At 32.6% G+C, this 26,989-nt stretch overlaps 2 protein-coding genes across 2 annotated transcripts; both read right to left on the reverse strand.

Moving 5' to 3' along the window:
* Nucleotides 1-4,474: 4,474 nt before the first annotated feature.
* LOC126665686 (protein DMP4-like) lies at nt 4,475-5,600 on the reverse strand. The gene has a single exon (XM_050358554.2). It carries the CDS (start codon nt 5,382-5,384, stop codon nt 4,743-4,745), a length of 642 nt encoding a protein of 213 aa, XP_050214511.1. The 5' UTR covers nt 5,385-5,600; the 3' UTR covers nt 4,475-4,742.
* Nucleotides 5,601-7,880: 2,280 nt separating this feature from the next.
* LOC126665685 (protein DMP4-like) lies at nt 7,881-8,914 on the reverse strand. The gene has a single exon (XM_050358553.1). It carries the CDS (start codon nt 8,696-8,698, stop codon nt 7,988-7,990), a length of 711 nt encoding a protein of 236 aa, XP_050214510.1. The 5' UTR covers nt 8,699-8,914; the 3' UTR covers nt 7,881-7,987.
* Nucleotides 8,915-26,989: the final 18,075 nt, after the last annotated feature.

The following is a 26,989-nucleotide window of genomic DNA, read 5'->3' on the forward strand; positions in this document are numbered from 1 at the left end:
AGAGAAGGTTTATATCACTTGTCAGCAGAAGTTTCAAATCTCAAGAGGTGTAATGCAGCTACTTCTAATCAAAGTAAAAGTTCAGATTCAGCTAAGCTTTGGCATCTTCGTTTGGGGCATTTGTCAAATACCAGATTGAAGTTGCTACAGAAGCTGGATCCAGCAATCATTTCAGATTTTAATAATGTCTGTGATATTTGCCATCTGGCAAAACAAAAGAAATTGTCCTTTCCAGTTAGTTACTCTACTGTCAAGAGTACTTTTGATTTGATTCACATTGATATTTGGGGACCTATGTCAACTCCATCTATTCAAGGATATAGATACTTCCTTACAATTGTTGATGACAATTCCAGATTTACATGGATTTTTCTAATGAAAAATAAGAGTGAAGCAAGAACACATTTACAGCATTTCTTTCAATATGTTTCTACTCAATTCTCCAAAACCATCAAGGTAGTTCGTTCTGACAATGGACTAGAATTTGATTTTCCAGAGTTCTATCTTAAACATGGTACTCTACATCAGACCAGCTGTGCATACACTCCACAGCAAAATGGGACAGTTGAAAGAAAGCACCAGCATATACTCAATATTGCCAGAGCTCTCAGGTTTCAATCTTCACTACCTTTACATTTCTGGTCTTTCTGTGTTATGCAAGCTGTTTTTCTAATCAACAGAACACCATCTCCCATTATCCATAATAAAACACCTTTCCAACTGCTTCATGATATTAAACCATCTTTTTCAGAGATCAAAGTATTTGGCTGCTTAGCCTTTGCTAGCACAAATGCAGTGCATAGACATAAATTTGATGAGAGAGCCATCAAATGTCTATTTTTAGGATTTCCTAATAACACCAAAGGCTATATACTTTATGATCTTCTCACCCACAAAATCCTCATTTCTAGACATGTCATATTCTATGAACATGTTTTTCCATATTCCAAAACCAAAGAATCACTTCCTGCTAACACCATTAGTGATTCTTCATTTTTTGATTACCAACTTCCCATCAGCTCACACACTTCACCATCATCCAGCCCTTCCCTATCACCCACTAATCCTTGGAATTCTCCACCTTTGTCATCCAGTCATTCTCACAGACCCATTTTTCAGTCTGTTGATTTTCCAGAACTTAGAAGATCAACAAGACACACCTCTCTACCATCCCACTTAAAGAATTTTGCTTACTCTCTACCACCTTCTCTTGACAAACCATTAACCACTCCCCATCACATCTCTACTGTTCTTTCTTACCATAACATATCCCCATCTCATAAACATTTTTCCATGGCCATAACACAACTTTCTGAACCAAAAACATATCATGAAGCAGTCAAACACCTTTGTTGGCAAGAAGCTATGTCTTCTGAAATTAAAGCTTTAGAGCTTAATAACACTTGGATATTGACTGATCTTCCAAGCAGTAAAAATGCCATAGGGTGTAAATGGGTATACAAAGTAAAATACAGGTCTGATGGCTCAGTGGAAAGGTATAAGGCTAGGTTGGTAGCCAAAGGTTATACACAGACAGAAGGGGTTGATTTCATGGACACATTTTCTCCTGTGGCCAAAATTACTACCATTAGAGTGCTGTTAGCTCTTGCTGCTAAGAATAACTGGCACTTACATCAGTTAGACATAAATAATGCCTTTCTTCATGGAGATCTGGATGAAGAAGTCTATATGAAATTACCTCCTGGTTTCATTGGCACTACTGGTAAAGTCTGTAAATTGCAGAAATCATTGTATGGCCTCAAACAAGCCAGTAGGCAATGGAATTCCAAGCTCACTGCTGCTTTACTTCAGCAAGGCTTCCATTCAGCAGACTCTGATCCATCTCTGCTAATCAAGAGTACAGGTTCAACCTTTATAGCATTATTGATCTACGTGGATGATGTTATTTTGGCTAGCAACTCTCTATCAGAGATCACAGCTATTAAAAAGTATCTTCATCATACATTCAGCATCAAAGACTTGGGTCAACTAAAGTATTTCTTAGGCTTTGAAGTAGCCAGATCAGCTGCAGGAATTAATCTGTCACAAAAGAAATACACTCTTGATTTACTTCAGGATACAGGTTTTCTGGATGCCAAACCTGCCATGACTCCAATGGTTGTCTCTCATAAATTGTTCAAGGATGACTCTGCCTTGTTATCTGACAACACTGCCTATAGAAAACTCATTGGCAAGTTGCTCTATCTTTGCAACACTAGACCAGACTTATCATTTGTTATTCAGCAACTTTCACAGTTCCTGGATTGTCCAACAACAAATCACATGCAGGCTGCACACAGAGTACTCAGATACTTAAAAAAGTCTCCTGGTCAAGGTATTTTTTATAGCAGCAAACCAGACATGAAGATCACTGCCTTCTCAGATGCTGACTGGGCAGCATGTTCAGATTCCAGGAAATCAGTTTCAGGCTATTGTGTGTTAATTGGTGAATCACTAGTCTCTTGGAAATCTAAAAAGCAGTCCACAGTGTCCAGGTCTAGCTCAGAAGCTGAGTACAGGGCTCTGGCATCCTTATCATGTGAGTTACAGTGGCTCACTTATTTGCTCCATGATTTACAGCAAGCTTTCTCCTTACCTATATCACTCTACTGTGATAACAATTCTGCCATCCAACTTGCTAAGAACCCTGTGTTCCATGAGAGAACAAAACATATAGAGATAGACTGTCATGTTGTCAGAGAAAAACTACAGTCTAAACTCATTCATCTTCTGCCGGTCTCTAGCTCAGATCAGTTAGCTGATTGCTTTACAAAACCCTTAGCTCCCACTGCCTTCAATTTATCCTTTTCCAAGCTTGGCATTTCTGACATTTATGCTTCAAGCTTGAGGGGGGGTAATGCAGCTACTGCAATTTCAGTTGCTGACCTGGATAATAGCACATCAGCTCACACACTTGCTGCATGTTCATCTCAGATTCAACACACACCTGCTGCATGTTGCTTACTCAACAAGCCAGCTCATGAGGAACGGTTATTCTGTTAGAGTGGTTATTTTCTGGTGTTTTTGATTGTAGAATAGCAGCAGCTTAAGTCTATGGTTCTATAAATAGACCAAGCTGAAAACAGAGTCTGTATTCACAATTTTATAATTAATAAAGCTTTGTTTTCTCTCTTTATTGTTTCTTCTTCTTGTTCCAGAAATTGGCAGTTACCAATTTCTTCATATGAATTGAATTTAATGCAAATAACATGATTTACATTTTTAAAACTCAATTGTATCCATTATATGTTTCCTAACTGCAATAGAATGTTACATTATAACATAGTGATATTAACATTGTGATTTGTTTTAGATTAATTCTAAGTTGTGTCAGAAGTTTGGTTCAAGAATACTGTTACGGGCCTTTTATTTTGCACTGTAATCTGTTGAAGTTAATACATACCAATGAAAAACATTGGTCTCCTATTGTTTCATCACTAGCTCTCTACCTGTAGGATACCCATGAAAACTCTCTTTAAATGGTCGAAAAGATCACACATTCTCAAGTTCAGCAGCTGATATGAAAGAGGACCTGCATAAAGCTGCTCGCATTCTTGACGAGATGGTACTGGATGGTTGTATTCCTGACAAGCAAACATGGAGCGCAATGGTGTCTGGAATCTTGAATAGAAGAAAGGTGCGCGAATTATACGAGTTCTTTGTTATTAAGCTGTTGGGTAAGTCAATCTAACATGTTACCAATACCATGTAGCTTTTTATTTATTTTTCATTTGATTACATATTCTTTTGCTTTTGCATGCATTAAATCCACAACCTGAAGATTGTATTTTTCTGCATCTTCACCTGTCAATGACCAACAAGCTGAAAGTGTTGGCAATCTTATAACATGCATTCCTATGTTATTCTTGAAAAACTGATTAAATTATCAATTATAATTGAAAATTAATTTAACTGAATTAATTAAAATCTTAAAAAAATAAAAAACCAAACCTAACGAATTAGTCAGTTAATTCAATTAAACCCATAAAAATATAAAAAATAAAACCTAAAAATAAATAAAAAGATTAAAATCTTCGGCAAACGGTGAATCGAATTTTAAAATTATTAACCATCACTGGATCAACAATTTTGTTGACCAAACTTAATCAAGCAAAACTTTTAACTAAAATTAAACAAAATGGAGTGCTTAAATTGGTTAATGCGGTTTCTCCGACAATTTGCATATTCCTAACTATGGGTGACAATCTTGTAAAGGAGACAGTTCTAGCAGGAAAATGATTGGATTTGCGGTTTCTCCGACAATGACTCATTTCAGTAGGAGTGTCATGCGTCCGCATAACACGGAAAAATCACGGGTCAGTTTTGAGGTTAAACAGGTTCGTTTCATAAACGGATTAACACAACTTAAAACATGTCGTGTCCGGTTGACATGCATAAATTTTATCAATGTTATAAATATTCTAAATTTTCAAATATTTTTCTAAAATTAATTAATATCAAGCAACAAACATGATGACAACAATAATCATAACTGATTTTTCATATGAAACCTCTTGTAGTGGAGAAATTCTAACATGAACTCAATTGTTAATATAGGATTGCGAACCATCCATTAATTGTTAATAGTTTATTTATTGGTTAGTTTCATCAATATTGACATGTTAGACAATTGATGGATGGTTCACAAACCTACACAATGAAGTAGGTTTATGTATGTATTTCGCCTTGTAAGGAACAGAATAACAAGGAAAGAACATAATGAGTTGACTGCTTCAAAAACTTTAAGCAGCGGTAGCGCTAAGCAGCCGAGTGAGAGGGAATCCAATTCCATGGCGCTTTGTAGGGAACGCAACAAACAACATACTAGATATCACACCAATACTAACCGGCAACTTCGTAAGAATTTCTCGTCTCTCAACTGTCGGCGACGGACAGAAGCAATTCATGATATTCTGATCAACCAGTACAATAGCAGCAAATACAAGTGCTGACATAATTGCATGCATGAAATCTAAACACCTTAGCTTGTAGTATGCAGCAAGTTCAGGTGGAAGAGTTGCCGATGCATCAAAAATCCAGAATCCGTTAATCGTAGCAAAGCCATTACATACATTGCCTTTCTTGTCTCGGAAGCTATCTGTAAAGCTTGATAGGAAACATGAAAGTCCACAGAGAAATACTAACCCAGCTGTCATGAGCCCGCTAACTAGGTCACATCTGCCTTGATTTGAGAAAATGGGTGCTAGAAGCTGGAAAGCAAGAACTGTTCCAGTTGGTAAAAGATTAGCCAACTGGGCTGTGCTTAAAACCGTCTGACTAATAGCTTTATGTATCTGAGTTTTGTTCTCCTCTGTGTTGGGAGGAAGCAGATCTTGCAGGAGAAGCAGATTTTCATTTTCATTTTCAAGTGATCTGATCTCCATTAATTGTGAACTTTCTCTTCTCTTTCTGAAATAAGTGTTTTTGGTTTGTTCTGAGTTTTAACATTTGTGTTTGTGTAGACTTATATGTTTATCAGAAGAGATGAGGGTTTCAGTGAATGTACTGGGTAGGCTAGCATAAGATGTCTTGAAATTAGTGTTTTTGAATTTTTATTGATTTTCCGATTTGGCTAAAATATATTTGTTGAATTTAGTTTTGTTATTGACATAAAAATATCATAGGCAAGGATTATTTTGGTGACGGTATAATCGGATTGCGTGGGCCACCTTATCTTCAGCGAGAGGCTTGTATCTACTGTTTGGATTTGTAAGGAAGGGCTTGTCCTATTCCAATCTAAATATCTCCTTCTGTTTACAATTCCTCTTTCTCTTATTTACAGTATCTAACTTTCTATTTTTCTCTGCACAACGTAGACTTCAGGAGCATAACATAACTCCATACTCAAATCGATACTGATGCTGAATGAGAAGTATGCATATGAATTAAACTTAATACAAATAGAATGATATGCATTTTTTAAAATCAATTGAATTCATTATATGTTTCCTAACTGCAATAGAATGTTACATTATAACATAGTGGTACTAACATTATGATATGTTTTAGATCAATTCTAAGTTGTGTCAGAACTCAGAAGTTTGGTTCAAGAATACTGTTACCCCCAAGCAAGCTAGGAGAATCTGTGTTCTCAGAGACCTAGCTCGCCATTCCTCCTAAATGGTCAGGCGCCCAAATAGACCACGGTAACCATTCAACCTTCAGGATGTGGGATCATGTGCCACTCACTCCAAAAAATACGTTGTAGGTGTGTGACCCCTGAACAGATTTTTATCTCACTTGAGGACTAAATACCAGACAGCAGTAATGATGGAAGGTTAATGCATTTCTAGATATTAAACACTCGGCCTTTTACGTTATTTAATTCTTTCTAGTTAAAAGAACCTACCTGACCTTAGCGTTGGAGTAATTTTCAAGCAATCGCTGCCTGTATCCTTCTGAATTTGTTAATTGTGCAAGATATCGCCTATCAGGAACTTTGAAGATTCTGAATTAACATAAGTACCATACTACCATCCTCTTTTCTTATAGTATGCATTGCAGTATTAAGCCAATTCCTTTATTATGATAATATTTAAATTAAGTAATTCACAATTTTACTATTTAGAGAAAACATTTCATACTTGATAAAAAGTTCAATCATAATGAATATACATACTGCAGAGTCTTGGTTAGTTGCCATTGAGATGACAACAGTACGCTAATTATGGAATTTAATCTTCTTACCATATTTAATTTCTTACCAACTAGCTTTTGCAAATTTATAAGAAAAAAACAGAAAATCCATTTGGATATTTGCTCATATTTTTATATAGATGGTTTGTGTCGGTTCAGGAAGATTTGTGAGGCAAAGGAGTTGTTTCAAGAGATGGGACGAATTGGTTGTTCACTATCTGTTGTTACATACAGCTGCCAGATGAAGCTGTTAGATAGTTTGAAGATATGAAGAGCAAAGGCATTGAGCCAAATGTGGTTAAAGAAAGGCGTTCTTCACAAACCTTGGAGCTTGGAAATGATAATTAGCAAGCGGAATAAACCTAATTTGATAACTAATAGTACCTAAAGTAATGGATTCTGTTAAGAAGGGAAACTCCCTGTAGCCGTAGAGATGCTTGACAGGATGAAGCTCCACGGCATTAAACCTAACACAGGGCTATATGGGAAGATCATAAATGGATTATGTAAAATTTGCAAGTTTCGGGAAGCTGATAACTTGCTTGATGAGATGGTACTTGCAGGTATATCACCGATTACTCAATGAGATTAACTTGGAGCGTACATGTTAGGACTAATAACATTGTAGTTCAAGGTCTTTGTACCGATTCTGTTCTGAATCGAGCCTTTCACTTGTATTTAAGTATGTGTACCAGAGGCATATCTCTCGGTTGAAATTGAGACTTTTGATGCTTTAATGAAATGTTTCTGCAATGCAGGGGACCTGCATAAAGCTGCTTGCGCTCCGGATGAGATGGTACTGGATGGATGGATTCCTGACCAGCAAACATGGAGTGCAATGATGTCTTGAATGGAAGAAAGGTACGTGAATTATATGAGTTCTTTTTTATTAAGTTGTTGGGTAAATCAATCTAACATGTTACAGTCTTACATATTCTTATGTATGCTATACCCTGTAGGTTTTGTTTATATTCCATTAGATTATTTATTCTATTGGAAGTGTCATTTTTGTTTTTTAATGAATCATTCTTTGCATTTTGGGGAATTTTATTATGTTTCACTTCAGATTTGATGAATATTTTATCAATTTTACTAGAGGTTAAACAAAATATTACCAATTATATAAAATTAGACATAGAATTACAAATGAATTTTAAAGTAAATCATATATAAAAGTTGTAGATTCCGAAAAAAAATTCTTAAAATGTGAGCAAGTAATTTATACCAAGCCACACACACGACGATAACATTAATGATCATAAATAAATTTGCGTATGAAACCCCTAGTAAGAAACAAAATAACAAGAAAGAATACATAATGAGTTGACCGCTTCAAAAACATTAATTAGTGTCAAACAGAAGAGAGAGGAAAGCCAATTCCATGGCGTTGGGTAGGGAACACAACAAACAACATACTGCAAATCATACCAATACCAACCGGTAACGCCGTAAGAATCTCTCGTTTCTCAGGTGTCGGTGACGGATAGAAGCAAGTCACAGTATTCTGATCAAACAGTGTAATAGCACCAAATACAAGTACGGACATAACTGCATGCATGAAATCTATAAACCTTAGCCTGTAGTTGGCAGCAAGTTCAGGTGGAAGAGTCGTCGATCCATCAATAATCCATAATCCTTTAACCGTAGCAAACCCGTAACATACATTCCCTTTCTTGTCTCGAAAACTATCCGTAAAGTTCGACAGGAAACATGAAAGTCCACAGAGAGATACTAACGCAGCTGTCATGAACCGGCTCACTGAGTCACAATTGCCTTGGTTTGAGAAAATGGGTGCCAGAAGCTGAAAAGCAAGAACTGTTCCTGTGGGTAAAAGATTGGCCAAATGAGCTGTGCTTATAAATGTCTGACTAATTGCTTTCTGTATCAGGTTTTTATTCTCTTCCGTGTTAGGAAGAGGCGAATCATGCAGGAGAGGCTGCTTTTCGTGTTTATCATCGAGTACTTTGATCTCCATTAATGGTGAACTTTCTGATCTCTTTCTGAAATAATTGTTTTTGGATTGTTCTAACATATGTGTTTGTGCTTGAGACGTATATGACATATGTTTATAAGAAGAGATGGGGTTTTGAGTGAAGGTAAAGGAAGGTTGGGTAGGCTAGCTTTGTGATGTCTTGCAAGATAAAGAAACTAAAATTTTGACCTGAATTATAGGAAACAAAGTCATTAGATATGGTTCCATACCTAGTAAATTTGTTACAGTCATGAACTTCATCAATATCCATAAGACAAGTGAGTATGTTGGACGAGAAATTGTTGTGTGAATCCAGTTTAACACGTAGAATCTGATTTTTTTATGGCATTTAGCATTTTTGAGTTGAACATCCAATCATATTTGACTCGAGTTAAATTAAACTTTTTTAACAAATATATTATTGCGATTATGATTATTTCTTGCTATGCTTTATTCAATTGTACTTCTCTAGGACTTGCTTTCCTCAGACACATCTTTAAAGAACCTAATATGGCTGCTGATGCTTTGTGAAAACTTGAACATTAGTTACCTTGTTTTTATTCTAGATGATTTGTCTAACTTCTGTTTGTAATATTATTAAGCTGGACATTGCTCGTTTTATATTTTATAGAGGTATTTAATTGAAGTTTATCCCAACATTAGTTTTTATTTTTGGCTGTATGTTTCTTACTATGGCATGAGAAAATTTTATAGTTTATTAGTTATCTCTGTCTGATGTAAACACAATATTCTTTCGCCACAAGTGATGGTTATTAATAAAATTATACAGTTTGTTCACGTATCAAAATGAATAATTATATTAGTAAGAAAATATGATCAAACGTTCAATTAAATAATTTTTAAATAGCACGTATGTATATATACACTTAAGAATTTTTAATTTCAGATATAAGCATTAAGCACCTTGCTAAGACCGTCGATTCAATTCAGTCCAATAAATTTACAGGATAATTTTTAGTAATCGACATTAATATGGACAATGGAAGAAGAGTGGAATTAAGAAATGGGTTATTTTCAGAAACTAATTTTTGAAAGTTTTCTTGTTTTAATTTGTGTGTTAGAAATTGCAGAACATAATAAAATGGTAGCTTTAAGAGATAAAATTACGCAACTTTATTTAAAAGCTAAAGGCATTGCTAAGATCAGACTTGTACGCATTAACTTGATGAGCCACGAGGATTTCATGAATCATGATGTGTATTCTGCAAGCAGAGTTTAGGCCAAACCACCGGTGAGTCTTAAAGCTGCTTCTACAGCAAATTGTTGGGTCCAACTTTGTAGTTGGGCTTTGCGTATCACTTCATAGTATTTTTGGGCCTCCATTTAAATGATCATGGACAACAAGTCCAAATCCACCAAAGCAATTCGAGAAAAAGATCAATCCGGCCCTTAAATTTATATTTTCGGAATCAAATACATTACCAACTTTTTAACTCATTTGAATTTTAAAATTTACATTTCAGAGTCAAATAAGTGACTTGTGTGAAGTGTACAAATTAAAAATTATTTGATCTTAATTAAGAGAGTCTGAAATCTTATTGATTAAAAAGTTCAAAGTAGGATTGACCATTTGCTCAAACTAATTCATCAAATTTGCATAAAATATAGGAAGAAAAAGGACATCCATCTCTACGAGATAGGACACGAGCTATTTAACATTTGAAGATAGAAGAATTATTATTTTTAAAATTATTTAAAAATAAATTAATAAACTATTTAAAAAAATTATAATATAAAATTAAATATGATAGTTTTTTTTTTATAAATTTATTCACAATAATTTGCTTAAAAATTAAAAATATATAATAAATTAATTTTGAAATCTTTATAGACGCGTAATTTCTCTTTTAAGAAAATTTATGATTTGGGAATATAAAGGTTCGGCTTCTAGCTTCTTTTTAATCCTTCTAGTTCTAATCCACTTGTTTACTAAATCAGTTTCCAGAGGTAATAGTGTAATGCTGTTTTGTTGGACATATCTACACAGTTTTTGTCAACTCTAGGTGATGTTTTACCTACAATTTTGTCTTGTTCCATCAAATTTAATATTTTTGTCTTAACTTAATAGTATCCCACCAAAATTAATTACTAAGAAATAGGGGATGAGAAGTAGACCTGGCAATTTTAGACACGACACGATTAAATGATACGACACGGCACGAAATTAAACGGGTTTGGGTTTGATGTAAATGGGTTTGGGTCATAAGCGGGTCAACCCGTTTATGACACGGTTAATTTCGTGTCTAAATGGGTTATATACGTCTAACCCGTTTAAACATGATTAACTAGTTTTAATTAAATATTATTTATTTTTATAATTTAAATGTTATTAATTTTTTAATTTTAATTAAATTATTTATATTATATACAATTAAAATAGTATTTATCTCAAAATTTAGTAATAATTCTTTTAGTATTATATTAAATAAGTTAATAAAGTAGTTAAATAATTAAACGGGTTTAAACGTGTCACTTTAAACGGGTTGATTCATTAACACGTTTAAATAAACGTGTTTATACGTGTCGTGCCGTGTAACCCGTGTAATATCCGTGTCGTATTTGGGTTTTGTATATCAAATCCGATTAATAATCGTGTCGTGTTCGTGTTTAAGCTAATCGTGTTCGTGTCTAAACGGGTTTGACCCGTTTATGACCCGCAGACACGAATTGCCAGGTCTAATGAGAAGGATACTATATTGAATTATCTATTGGTAGTTGGTAGTCAAGGCAGCACGGAAACGGAAACGACACAAAATAGAAACGGAAAAACAGAAATTTGATTTTTTTTAAATGAAGGACACGAAACGTGTAAATAATAAAAAAATATAGAGATATATTTATAATATTAAAAATTATTAAATATTAAATTTATTAAAAAAATATAGAGATATATTTATAATATTAAAAATTGTTAAATATTAAATTTATTAAATATTAAATTTATTAAATTTTATTTATACATTTTGAAAATCATACATAATTAAATTCAATAAAAATAAAAAATAAATTTTATCTTAGATAAAGTAATAATAAAATTTATGGGTAATTGATTTAAAAAGATTATTAGTTGAGAACTTTTTAGGTTTTTTTATATTTACGGAAATGGCCCGAAACGTTTCTTTATGAGTTTCTAAGAGTTTCTGAGAATTTCCGGTTTTTGAAACGTTTCCGAAACGAGACACGCAACTTGGTCGAAATTTCCGTGCTTCTTAGCTGATAGTCTATTTTATTATTTTAGAATTTTAAATTAGAAACCATTTCTTTTATTTAATAAAAGAAATTAAAAATTGAATATTGTATAAATAGATATACAATTATTTCAAAATAAATTACTTACTTTATAATCCAATACAAAATGCATCAAAAAAAATTAATCCTTGATATGCTATAAATATAATTTAAAAATATTTAAAAAATAAAATTTTAAAAAACTAATTTTAGTCTATTTAAATGTATTTTCCTAAATTTTTATATTTATTAAATCGGCCTATTAACAAAGAAAGTAATAGTTTTAAATTTTATTTCACATAAATTTAAAAGAAAACTTTTAATATACAAATATTTAAAAATTTGTCACAAGCAAACAATTTATTGGTCTAGTCTATACACATGTTATGTTTACATTTCACATCATTAATGGGTCATCCAGTTTAATGTTGGAGACGTTTTTTTTTTTTTAAGAAAACAATATTATATTAAATAAAAATATCATAATACAAAAATAAAGATAAAAAGTCTGGTACATCGAAATCTTAAACTGAAACATCAGACATAAAAATGAACGCTCTAACAAAAATATCAGCAATCATATTGACTGATCTTTGGTTATAATATAACGAACTATCAGTGCAGTTCTTAAATTTTTTTTAGCACTCGATGATAATAACCTCAACATAAGAACAATTCTCCTGCGAAGAATAGAAAGCCTCAACTAGTAGCAACGTGTCCGTTTTAAACTAAACATTGTGCGAAACTAATTCCTTAACTCTTCCAAGCTTATGGCTTCTACCGCAAGAGATTGTTGCAATTTTCACATCGAACGAGCTCTCGCCCCAAAGAATTGGTCACTATGATCCCGTAACACACAAACCATACCAATATAATGATCGGCTCGAAATAAAGCAGCATCCAAGTGAATGCTTCAAAAAATGTAATAACTGCTCAACACTTGTAAGTTAGAAGGGCAAATTGTCACTTAAAGTCCTTTAATTTTTCAACTAACTAATCTAACATCAACACAGTTCGAAATGTGCGCAATTGCGTTGGTACCATTGGTGAAGAGGTGAGAACTGTTGCTAGTTAATAGCCAACAGGTAGTTAGAAGCAGTGTTTCAACACAGAAAAACATCCCGTCAGTCCACTACAATGGTGGCCTATGTTTCCTCTTTTTGTCTTCTCTCTTACTTCTTAATTAACTCTGCACCAATTTTTTGTAAACTAAATATATTTTCCTTTGGTTTTTATATTGTTAGGTTATTATTAGTTGCGGGTCAGCATTCGGTCTGTTCGGTTAGAATGAATCTTTAAAATCAAACTTTTTATAAATTCAAAACTAAAACCAGTGCAAAATATTTTTCTACTGAAACTTTTTCCAACTATACATATAAAAATTTGAACGGAACTAAAAATTGATCTTTTTGAAATTTTAATCGGTTCGGATAAAACCGTTAAAAACATAAAAAAATCAAAAATATAGTAGTAAATGAGAGTACCGTCTACTGGAATCTACAGTGTTGCATAAGTGAAGTCACGGGTTGTAGACCGTGTGAGATAAATTCCACTGAATACAAGACACCACCTTCCATCAAATCCACTTCCTAGCTAGCCTAGCTTCGAGTCATTTGGACACACTTTAACTTTCATTTCTGCTCCATACTAACTTTTCATTTTAAAAATTATTGTACGCAACCGTTGCGTTACGTTATTCGTATAATAAACTAATGATTCGTTAGTCATATAAAAAAGTTGATAATTATTGCAGCATATCAAAGCCTTCAGCATTGAAGACTTTGTAATTCAGCAGCAAGTTTGGTATTTTGATTACTTCCTCAAGAAGCAACTTCATCCAACTGGATCCAGCTCATAATCCAGCTCATGCCAGCTCATGCCAGCTCACCTATCTCAGTAAAGCAAGCAACATGAGGATAGTGTGCTTTCTTAGGAAGAGTTTGTTACAAAACGGTTATTTTGTAATGTCTATAAATAGAGAGTTTACTCTCAAAACAAAGTAATCTGTTTTTTTACAAGATTAATAAAATTCTCTTTTTCACTTTTCTTCATGGTATCAGAGCCTTGAGTTTCTTTTCCTTTCTTAGCATCCAAACAGATTTCTATCATTTTTCTTAGCATCCAAACAGATTTCTTTTCTTTTCTTTCTTCGATAAGCAGTAATCTTTTTCACAGATTCTTTCAAAGTTCAACCATGGCAATTAGACCAGAGGAAACAATGTCAAGTCCTTTCTTTCTACATCCTAATGAAAATCCTTCATTAATTTTAGTTTCTAATCTTTTAAATGGTAGTAATTACCATCCATGGTTTAAGTCTATGAGAATGGCTTTAATCTCCAAGAACAAGTACAAATTTGTTGATGGAACAATTCAGATTCCAGATATTAATGATCCTCTATATCCTGCGTGGGAAAGGTGTAATACTATGGTAATGTCATGGTTATACAGATCATGTACTTCTACTATTGCTGATAGTATTTCTTGCATGGATTCTGCTTTTGAAATATGGATTGATCTGAAGGATCGCTTCTCTCAAGGAGATGCTTACAGAATTGGTGATATTCAAGAGGAAATTTATGCTTTTAGGCAGAATACAATGTCTGTCACTGAGTATTTCACACATTTGAAATCACTTTGGGATGAACTGGTTAGTTTGAGACCATTCCCTGTTTGTATGTGTATTCCAAAGTGTATTTGCAATGCCTTACCTCTGGTAAGAAAGAATCAATCCAATGATCAGGTTATAAAATTTTTGAAAGGACTGAATGATCAGTTTAGTACTGTGAGGCAACAAATCTTGATGACAGAACCACTCCCTCCTATCAACAAGGTTTTTTCAATGGTTATTCAAAATGAAAGGCAGTTTGCTGGTAATATCAGCATGAGAAACATGATTGATTCAAATATCATGTTTACTAAAGGAGAGTGTGATGAAACTGCAGAATCTTATGATCCTAACTATGAGGCCAATGTTTGTTATGCACGAGGGAGAGGTTATTTTAGAGGAAATAGCAATTTCAAGAAGTTTGCTCCTATGCCTGGGTTCAAACAAAAGCTATGTTCCTATTGTGGATTGACTGGACATACTGTAGACATCTGCTACAGGAAGCATGGTTACCCTCCAGGTTATCAATCCAGTTCTCAAACAAGGTTAAAGACTGATGGATCATATGCAAATCAAGTAGACTTTGAAGGTTTTCATTCAACCAATGATAACACTGATAAAGGAGCCTCTACTACTCCACCAGGAACAGTCTTTCCATTCACAGCAGAGCAATGCCAGAAACTGATGGCTTTAATTCAAAATGAGTCAACTGGATCTAGTTCTCAAAATCCATTTGCTCATGCCAATGCATTATCTGCTACTTTTCAACCCAATTCTGAGACAACAGAAGGTATTCCTCATTGCCTTTTTTCATCTGTGTCTTATAAGAATAAGTGGATATTGGACACAGGAGCTACAGATCACATAGTCTGTGATTCAGCTCTTTTCAAAACATACAATGTTGTTAAGAATGTCCATGTGAAGTTACCTAATGGTCATCTAGTACCTGTTACACATATTGGAAAGATTCACATTTCTGATAAGTTGATTCTAGAAAATGTGCTTCATGTTCCTGAATTTTCCTTTAACTTGATATCAGCAAGCAAGTTAACCGATAATCCACAGATATCATTGATTCTTCATCATGATTCTTGTTTTATCCAGGAATTGACTTCATGGACAATGATTGGCTTAGCTAAAAAGCAAGGGGGTCTTTACATTTTGCTAGAAAAACAAGCTGGACAAGCAAAATGTAATAGTTTAGCCAAAATAAAAGAGCCAAGATCAATTTCTGATCTCTGGCACTATAGACTTGGTCATTTGTCTCATAATAGACTACAAATGATTAAACAATTTGATTCAAATGTCAATGTATCAAAATTAGAAGTCTGTGATGTATGTCATTTGGCAAAACAAAAAAGATCTCCTTTTCCTGTCAGTACATCTAGTACTAAGTCAATTTTTGATTTGGTGCATATAGACATATGGGGCCCTGTTTCTGTTTCTTCAATTCAAGGTTACAGGTACTTTGTTACTATAGTAGATGATTATTCAAGGTACACTTGGATTTTTCTCATGAAGCACAAGTCAGAAACTAGAGGAATTTTGCAGAATTTTGTGGTTCATGTTCAAACTCAGTTTGACAAGACTATTAAAATAATGAGGACAGACAATGGCATGGAATTTACTTTCCCTGAGTTTTACAGCAGATATGGGATAGTACATCAGACCAGTTGTGTGCATACTCCTCAGCAGAATGGAGTGGTTGAGAGAAAACACCAACACATTTTGAATGTTGCCAGGGCATTAAGATTTCAGTCAAGTTTGTCTATGACTTTTTGGGCTCACTGTGTTCTGCATGCCATACATTTGATCAACAGAATTCCATCCCCTGTGATTAAAAACAAAACTCCATTTCAATTACTACATGATAAAGTTCCTACTTATGATCATTTGAAGGTGTTTGGTTGTTTGGCCTTTGCTGCTGTCACTGAATCACATAGATTAAAGTTTGATGCAAGAGCCATGAAATGTCTATTTCTTGGATATCCTTTACATACCAAAGGATACATCATGTATAACCTGTCAACCAAGAAACTGTTCTATTCTAGAGATGTCACTTTCTATGAGAACATTTTTCCATTAAAAACAGTTTCTACTGAGAACCAAACCACAAAAATTCATTCTGATCTAGATTATCCTTTCCTTGTTCACTCTTATCCTTCTACAAATCTAGATCCCTCAGAATCACCTACTCAAATATCCCAACCATCACCAACCCCTTCTTCACCTTGGAATGCTGTTGCATCAGCAGACCCTTTACCTGCAGTTCCTGTTTTTCAGGATACTGAATTTCCTGAGCTTAGAAGATCTCAGAGGACTAGTCATTTACCTACTCACCTGAATGATTATCAGGTTACTTTACCACATACTACCTCACCTCACTCTCTTTCTTCTGTTCTCAGTTATGACAGGCTCTCTCCAGCTCATAAGAAATTCTGTTGCTCAGCAGCTTCTATTACTGAGCCTAAAACCTATAATCAAGCTTTGCAGTTTCCTTGTTGGACTGAAGCAATGAATAATGAAATCAATGCTCTACAGGCCAATGATACTTGGCTACTAACAGATTTACCTCCTGGAAAAAGGGCAATTGGTTGTAAGTGGGTCTATAAAGTCAAGTACAAGTCAAATGGTGAAATTGAGAGATGCAAAGCAAGACTTGTTGCAAAGGGCTACACACAGCAAGAAGGCCTAGATTATCTTGAAACTTTTTCTCCAGTGGCAAAGATGACAACTATCAGGTTATTGCTTTCTTTATCAGCTATCAACAAATGGCATTTACATCAATTGGACATTAATAATGCATTTCTGCATGGAGACTTAGAGGAGGAGGTTTATATGCAGTTACCACCTGGATTTAAGAATCCATCATCCACAGCAAAGGTGTGCAAATTACAAAAATCTCTATATGGTCTTAAGCAGGCTAGCAGGCAATGGCATGCCAAATTAACATGTGCTTTACATAGCCATGGTTTCAAAACTGCAGCTGCAGATCCTTCTTTGTTTATAAAACAAACTGCAGATGTTTTTCTTGCTCTATTGATATATGTGGATGATGTCATTATTGCAAGTCCTTCCTTAACTGCAATTCAAGAGATTAAACATGTTCTGCATACTGAATTCAGTATAAAGGACCTTGGTTCCCTCAAATTCTTCTTAGGATTGGAGGTAGCTAGATCAGACACAGGAATAAATCTCTCTCAAAGGAAGTATGTTCTGGATCTTTTGACTGAGACACACATGCTTGACTGCAAACCAGCTCCTACACCTATGCTTGCTTCACAGAAACTAGTAAAGGATTCCACAGACTTGTTACCTGATAACTCAGAATACAGAAGGCTTGTTGGTAAACTTCTCTATCTATGTCATACCAGGCCTGATATATCCTTTGCAGTTCAGCAGCTGAGCCAGTTTCTTGATTGTCCTACAAGCACACATCTGCATGCTGCTCATAGAGTGCTGAAATATTTGAAAGCTTCTCCAGGCAAGGGTCTATTTTTATCTGCAGCATCATCAGCTAAGATACAGGCTTTTACTGACTCTGACTGGGCAACTTGTCCAGAAACCAGAAGATCTATTTCTGGACACTGTGTTTTTCTAGGACACTCTTTAATTTCCTGGAGATCAAAGAAGCAAACTACTGTTTCTCGTTCTAGTGCTGAGGCTGAGTATAGAGCTTTGGCCAGTCTGACTTGTGAGTTACAATGGCTCTCTTTTCTTCTCACTGACTTAAAGCAAAGTTTTGCTATGCCTTTCTCAGTTTATTGTGATAATAGCTCAGCAATTCAACTGGCTCATAATCCAGTTTATCATGAAAGGTCAAAACACATTGAAATAGATTGTCATATCATTCGAGAAAAGATTCATTCTGGTCTCATTCATCTTCTGCCTGTCAGCAGTACTAATCAAGTGGCAGATACCTTCACCAAACCATTAGCTCCCCTGGTTTTTCATAGTGCTATTTCCAAGCTGCATCTACAAGACCTGTATGATCCAGCTTGAGGGGGTGTATTGCAGCATATCAAAGCCTTCAGCATTGAAGACTTTGTAATTCAGCAGCAAGTTTGGTATTTTGATTACTTCCTCAAGAAGCAACTTCATCCAACTGGATCCAGCTCATAATCCAGCTCATGCCAGCTCATGCCAGCTCACCTATCTCAGTAAAGCAAGCAACATGAGGATAGTGTGCTTTCTTAGGAAGAGTTTGTTACAAAACGGTTATTTTGTAATGTCTATAAATAGAGAGTTTACTCTCAAAACAAAGTAATCTGTTTTTTTACAAGATTAATAAAATTCTCTTTTTCACTTTTCTTCAATAATAAAAAAATTAAAAAAGAAAATTATCGCAAATTTTTATTGGCTTGTTATAAATATGACATGTCACATCCAATACATGAGATAAACACTCCCACAACTGACATAATAGACCATAAACAATCTCTTTTTCAAATTTATTCGAACTTTTACAAATATATTGATTTTTTTTATAAATTTAAAATCAAAATGAATTTTAACTAAAACAACTAGATGATTTGATCAAATCAATTAACTGATTTAACTTATAGATAAATCAAATAATGGATTAGATCAAAAATTAGAATTTTATTTTTAGATAGACTCTATTAGTTTGATCTAACTTCAAGAGTTTATAATAGTAGTTATTTTTAAACATTTTTTTTTGAATAAAATAAAATAAATAATAGTAGTTATTTTTAAACATTATTTATGTGTTAAGCTTCAAACAATACTTCATTAGTTTTAAATTGATAGTCAATTTAGAATAGACATAATTACGAAAATATTTAATTGTCAAGATAATTTATAAAAAGTTTCAATAATCTTAATTGTAACCTTTTTTAAAGTAATTTTTAAAATGTATTTTATTAATACAATTATTTATAATATTATTATACTTAGGTAAATGCCAAAACCTTGATGAATAAGCCATATAGATTATAATGACCCAGTTCTAAAATTCAGTTTTTTTTTTTTTCAGAAATTCTCCATTTGTTTTGGAAGAATATAATGTAATGTAAGCTTTTAGTTGTTGAAGTCTCAGTCTCTGTTAAAAAAAACTGATGATCAGGAATAAAGTAAGCCATTAACATAGTTTGTCTAAGCTTCAATAATTCTGTCCAGACATTTGTAGATAAGACTTATGCATGAGAGATACTACAACAAGCAACCAATATGCCTCTGTGGAAATCCAGAGATTCTTGATTTGTTTCGAATAGCAAATTGGAGATTAGATCAACCCTAAATTGTCTATTTAATAAACAGACTAGGCTTTATTTGATAGGATCAATTTCAATTCTTGAATACCATTTAAATTTTACACTAAAATTATAGTATAAGTTTATTCCATGTTTCCAACCTATAACACCTTTTAACATTAATAAATAGATTATTCTCATAAAATATATCGCGTTTGTTCGATTTAAATATAATCTATCAAATGTGGCACCACACATACCCATCCTTTTATTTTTTTAGCATAGAAAGCTCAAATTTTCATATATTGTTTTTAGCAAAATGTGTTGTATGCTGTCGTTTTAGTCATATAAAATGGCCAAGACGACACCGGTTTTACAGAAAATAACACATAAAACGACATTAAACCATAGTTTAAAAAGTTTTTTAGAAAATGAGATGTACCATGAGATGTATGTTAAATAGTACTTAAATAAAAAAACACAAAAGTTGAGAATATTATATGAAAATAACCTTAAAAATTGCACTTATATTTTTTTGGCATAGGATAAGAAAAACCCTTTAAATTATTCAAAAACGAGCACACAAGCTTTTTGTTATATTTTTTGACCATTTGGATACTTAATGTTTTTAAATGGTAGAAATAAACTCGCACGCTTAAAAAACCCACAGATATAACTAGAGTTTAACATAAGTTATGCTCTTTTTAAATAACTTGAAAAATAATATATACTTGGACCTATTCTTTTTATTTTGTTTTCTTACGAGTACTTCTACAATTTTCGTTTGATAAACCACCGAGTGTCAGACTAGGTATTTAGGAACACATCAATGTCCTGCAAGAAAATATCAAAAAGAATATTAACAGAGGTTTTCGGATGTCAAAGCGATCAAATATTTTATAGAAAAAAAAGTAAGAAAATATGAAGAAGATAAAAGAATAATAGTTAGAGTAGGAAGATAATTTATCTATGATTTATCTAGAACGTGGTTTATACATGAGACCATATGATTAATACTGATTTTTTTCTCACCAATATCTATATGCTAATATTATAGTGTTTTTTCATATTATGCCTATATACGTATGTTTGAGAATACATATTTTATTAAATAGATCTTTATAATTCAAGTTCTCTTATTCCGAGTTTATGACTCTCTTGCTCGAATCTTGGAGTCTCTTCCTCGAGTTTCGATGTTTCTTCGGGATCTTATATGATTTCGATGTTGCTCGGGTCAACTTAATTATGTTAGATTTGATGAAATTTAAAGAATGTTATTATATTCTGAAAATGTATTGATATCACTATCGAATATGGTGTGACATAATTTTCATTATGATATAACAACTAACATCTTATTAGAGAAAAGCCCTAAAATGAGAATTCTCCTTTGCGGTGGAGATCCAAGCACATGAAATTGAATTTTGGCCTATGCTTTTCATTCATCACATGTAATTAAAGAGATAAGTCCTTAATTTAACTTGCATTTCATAATAATTACCAAATCAAAATCTCTTAATTTAATTGGATTGCCCTAACTATATTTTAATATTTGATCATCAACTGATCCTATGATTTCTTGGAATGTGTAAGGCATTACATGTAATGATAATCTCATCTACAAACTTGATATGCTAATGATTGTTAAATTTATTTATTTTTTCTTAACAAAAAATTAATAATAATTAGGTGTTCATATAATTTGGTTAATCAACAATTAATCATCATTTCGTTCTTTCTTTTATTTGGAAATTGCCAATTGTTATAGTCCTCTTAAAAACAAAGATATGAGACAAGTGTTAGCCTATTTGAGTTGGGTTGTCTCATCATGCATGAATTAGCTTATCCAATATCACTTACTATTTCTATAATATTAAATAGACTTATTTTGTTGCTTAAAATAAACTACCACTACCCATTTTTTTGTGATGTAATTCCTCACGTTATTGCTTGACATTGATTTATGCAAAACAAAACAATTTGTTTTTTTCTTGTTCTTTAACAAGCAAAAATTCTTGATTTGGTCGGTGAAAAAGCTATACCCTTTTTGATTTCAATCCAACTTAATGCATCAAAACTAGCTTATGGGAGTGTCAGCAAGTAAATGACCTCTGTTAAAAACAAATTGAATTAAAAATTAATCAAATCATTTCATTTATTTAATCAACAAATAAATAATTTTAATGGAAACTGATATAATCAAATTAACCGAAGTTTTTAAAATATAAAACTGATCGACCAAATCAGTCAATTTATTAAGTTGAACCAATAAAAATATTTTAAAAAAATACTTATAAATAAATGAAAAATATATAGTATAATATTTGGTTAATCCTGAACTGTTATTGAATCAATTTTTTATTAATCAAATCAACCAAACTAACTAAATTAACTAAAATTTAATCCAAACAAATCGATTACTTTATTTAATTTGATTTAATTGAACTCTCCCTCATCTCTAAGCATAAATGTACTAGTAGTTACTGAATTTTACAATCTCAAAAGAACTAAATCACATTAGAGCATGCTGGCTAGCAATAGCTAACCACTTTTAAAAAAATAAACAACAAGATCAGCACATGATCTTATACTTTTAGGTATAGTATTAAAAGTAAAACGTACCCTAAAATACTTAAAATACAAAACACTTATGCTATAAAATTTAAAAACTCTAAAAAAGAAGAAAAATCTTTTTTGATCTTTTATTTTGCCAAGTCTAGCTACTACCACTAATGATTCACAAAGTGAAAAATTTGTAACAAAAGAAGAGAAAGCTACACACAAAGATGTGACTAAAATTGCCCTTTTCCCATAGAAGTGGCAAAGTTAGTCTCTTTTTGCATTAAAAAACAAAAATGGATGTGAAAGGTAGGAGATGGGTGGGTTAGGGTTTGAAGCATAAGAGGACAATTATGATTGTAGTTTGGAACAGACTCAAATGTGTTGGAGCCACAATAACCCACAATTGCCTTTTTCACTATTCTTTTGAATCTTTTTTAGGTTTTCTTTAATTTTTTTAGACTTTTTTTGGTTTCATTAGAATTATATAAAGGAATCAAGAGAATAATAATTGCCTCAAAGTTTGCAATAGTTTTGATTTTTGGGCCCCATGGATCTTGGATGTGGGTTCCACAAAAAAAATGATCCTAATCTTCAAGGGATGGCTGGGTGGGCTACTTTTTCACAAGGTCTATTCTTTAGTTTCTGTTTCTTGCAAATTTAATAGCTAGGATAGGATTGCTCTCAATTAGAGTTTAGGGGTGTATGTTACCTTTGTATAAAAGTTCAAGGGTTTATCTACATCTGACTTCAATCTTCAAATAATCGGTGGACATTAGGGGTGTAAATGAGTCGAGTCAAGTCGATTATTGAAAAAATTGAAATTGGCTCATTTAATTTTGAATGGAGTTACAAATTAATATATTGAGATTTTTTGAATTCATCAAAAGGTCACAAGCTTAATGAGTTTCATTTTTTTTCGCAATGGCTAAATTTTTTATTAATATAATAAAAATTACATATGAACGATTCCTCAACACATTGAGTGAAGTATTCTAAAAGAGATGACGGGAATTGTAGAAATTACAGTCATCAACTACAATTTTTCTAACCACCAAGCGGGTCACCCAAAAATTAGACTTGATTTTATTAACATGCTCGTACAATTTTCGGAACGTTCTAGAAGAGTCTAATCTCTGAACGTTCCATACTAAGTGATTATTGATCTCGATGGTCCTGCATTGCTTGAGCCACCGTTAAAGCAACATCCACAAAAACACCTTCCTCATTAATCAACTCCAAAGCTCGAACCGTCTCTGGTTCATAGTTAAAAATCTGTCGTAAGATGACGACTCTAAATATTTCAGAGATCCGAGTCGTTTGCACCGCAAAAAACAATTTCATCTCCAAAGATGAAAAAAACTATTATTAATTTCGATTAGATCAGATCTAATCTCAATTAAAATACTAGGGTAGAAATTTATTTTTAGATCTAGACCAATTGGCCAAGAAAAAAACTTTATTCAAAATTAAAGATAAAAACTGGAAAAACTGAATTTTAGAGATTGGGGAAGTGATTTTTGACTAAGAATGGCCAAAAACCACCTCCCAAATAAACAAGAAGAAGAGAAATTACTAGAGTTTGAGAGGTTTTTCAAAAGAGAGGCGGCTGGGGTTAGGGTTTAGGAAAAAAAAAGTTAAACCAGCTAATGAGTTTCATTGAGTTTGTGAATAATTAGAGAAGAGAAAATATATTATTGAATCGAATGATGATAGATTGATTACAAGCATATATATATATATATATATATATATATAACTAGAATAGTTCTAATCGAATAAGAACTTTTAAGGATATGAACCTTTAATCATAATAGGAGAAGGAGATATATTCCAATACTCCCCCTCAAGTTGGAGCATGAGGATCGATCATGCCCAACTTGGACAATAACATAGTAACAATTCGACCATCAATAAGACTAAACTTGTGTTTAGGCCAATCGATAATTTTGAGTTTTAAGACTTGATGGTCTTCTTTAATATTTGCAGTTTAAGGACTTGCGTCGGTCCCAATTAATAATTTTCAGTTTTAAAACTTGATGGTCTCCTTCAATATTTGCAGTTTAAGGACTTGCGTCGGTCCCAATCAATAATTGGACGAAAAATATTCTTCGTAGTTTTTGCCTTTCTGAGCCACCGGGCTAATTTTAATACCCGAGTGATTCGAAGGGTGAAGATAACATGGAGACTTGAAGTGCGGCGGCGGTGGCGAGTATGGCGGCGGCGGCAACATCTTTCTTTTCCATATAAAGTAGAAAAAAAGAAAAAAATAGAAAACAATAATAAACTAGTAACATATAAAAAAAATATCATTGGAGACTTGAAGTGTGGCGGCAGCGAGTATGGCGGCGGCGACATCTTTCTTGTCCATATAGAGTAGAAAAATTAAAAAAAGAAGAATACAAAACAATAATATATAATAAAAAACGAAAATTTAAAAGAGGTGTGAGGTGATTTTGGTTAAAAATAACCAAAATCACCTCCCTAAAATAGTAAGATATGTGCGGAGATCAAGGATCAATTTTGCTCTGATACCGTGTGAATAATTAGAGAAGAGAAAATATATTATTGAATCGAATGATGATAGATTGATTACAAGCATATATATATATATAACTAGAATAGTTCTAATCGAATAAGAACTTCTAAGGATATGAACCTTTAATCATAATAGGAGAAGGAGATATATTCTAATAGTTTTATTTTTATTTAGTAAATTTGAATCAAAATTAAATACCATTTTCCTTTATACATATAAATAAATTTAAATGATCTGCAATATATTTATTAAGTATATAAATATGTCTTGAGGTTTAAAAGTTCAAATAACAAATATCAAAATAACACATAAGAAAAAATCTAATCGCGAGTTTGAAAAATCAAATATCACTAAAATTTAGAATGACTCGTTTACTAAACGAGCTTTAAAAATTAAAGGTTTAATTAGTTTTATTGAGTGCGAAATTTTGAGTATCTCTCGAGCGAGATCAATTGGCTTATACCCTAGCTGGGCTACAATTTCATGATGTCTATGCTTCAGTTTCCTGTTGTTGCAAATTGGTAGGATTGCACTCAATTAAAGTCTGAGGGTAAATAAATTCTTTGCATAAAAATTCTAAGGGTTTAACTATACTATTTACCATTCCTTTTTAGTAAAGCCAATTGTGGATTATGAAGAAAAAAATGAAATTTAGACCCACAAAAAAGTCCAATATTTGCAAATGGCACCTAAACCTAATAATTTGATGGACTAAAGTTATAATAAGTACGGTAGCTTTTAAAATTGGACCACTAGTGTGGAATCTGAAATGATATTGATTAAGAATGTGCTGGGTTTGGTCTTTGTTTAGTTGGATAATTAAGCAGTAGCTTTCTATATCTTTTCACTGGCATAAAAAAAGGATTATCAATCTCTTCAAATCAAAGACCCATTTGCCTTGTCCTTTTCGTTAATGAGTCATTTATAGGATTAATTAACTTATTAAATGACTAAACTAAAATAGATTAGTAAAAAACTACTTATTTGTTAGTTGTGCAATTTTGCTGATGCATTTTGGGCTATCAACTACCACCTAAAATTGCAGGATCCTACGATAATGTGTAATTTAAAATTGGCATATAACACATATTTCATATTTGAGAGTCCTTGTAATTGTCAATATTTAGTTTTTATATTTTTAATTGGGATATTAAATTTTCTGGGTCACTGAGTTATTCCAATATTACAAAAAGAATACTAAATTTCAAATCGTTTAAAATTAGTCACTAAGTTATCAAATTATTTCTCAAGGAAGTCACCGTCTTAAAAGAATGTCATTAAATTTATCGCAAATTACAAAACGGGTACTGAATTATACCATTTTGTTAAAAAATGATACTAAATTATACATCTTTTTGTAATTGTGTCATGCCACGTAGGATAAAACGCAAAAAGTTTGGTGTGTTTTGCCTCGAGTGATATCCCGTGAAATAATTTGATAATTTAGTGACCATTTTTTAACGATTTGAAACTTAGTACCCTTTCTGTAATATTGGAATAACTCAGTGACCTAGGGAGTTTAATATCCTTTTTAATTGTGTAGACATTGTATCCCTAAGTCATAAAAATATGAATGGTGTCAATTTAATTAGTTCAATTTTAGTGACATCAATAAAACTAGAAGTGCGAGATTGAATTTTCATAAAATTAAGGTGTATAAAAATTATCACAGTCTCATTAACAGCGCGTAATGTACATACATTTTATTTTTGCGGTGGATGAACCCAATGTCTGTCTATAAAATTGAAAGTGTATGGACAATATTTAAAAGTAATAGTATAGAAATTAAATAGGAAAAAGTGGATAAATTAATGCAAGGACCCAAATTATATATTTTTCATTAAAAATTGCATCTATTTTCATCTTCATTTGGGCAATTAATTTATGCTTTTAGTTAATAAATAGCTAATGAGGTAGTAGCACTACTGCTTACCTTATTTCTAGTTTTTACCCAACAAAAAAGCACAAGAGAAAGATTTTGTTCTTGGCATTTTAGCTTTATAATAAGCCAAAGTCAAAACGGTTAAAAATAAATAAACCATGGGTCTCCATGTTGAATGTTCAATCTTTTAACTGTAAATAATTTTATCTATAGTACCATCTGCTTCAACCCTATACCAAACTGTATGTACTTATATATTACTTACCTACCCAAAATATTTCCATAAATATAGACCTGAATACTTACAATGCGGTTCGCCAGTTTGTATTTATCA

This window comes from Mercurialis annua, linkage group LG1-X (genome assembly GCF_937616625.2).
Source record: "Mercurialis annua linkage group LG1-X, ddMerAnnu1.2, whole genome shotgun sequence".
Taxonomy (NCBI): Eukaryota; Viridiplantae; Streptophyta; class Magnoliopsida; order Malpighiales; family Euphorbiaceae; genus Mercurialis; species Mercurialis annua.

Coding starts and splice junctions, on each gene's coding strand:
- LOC126665686 (XM_050358554.2), bottom strand. CDS start 5,384: ATGGAGATCAGATCACTTGAAAATGAAAATGAAAATCTGCTTCTCCTG.
- LOC126665685 (XM_050358553.1), bottom strand. CDS start 8,698: ATGTCATATACGTCTCAAGCACAAACACATATGTTAGAACAATCCAAA.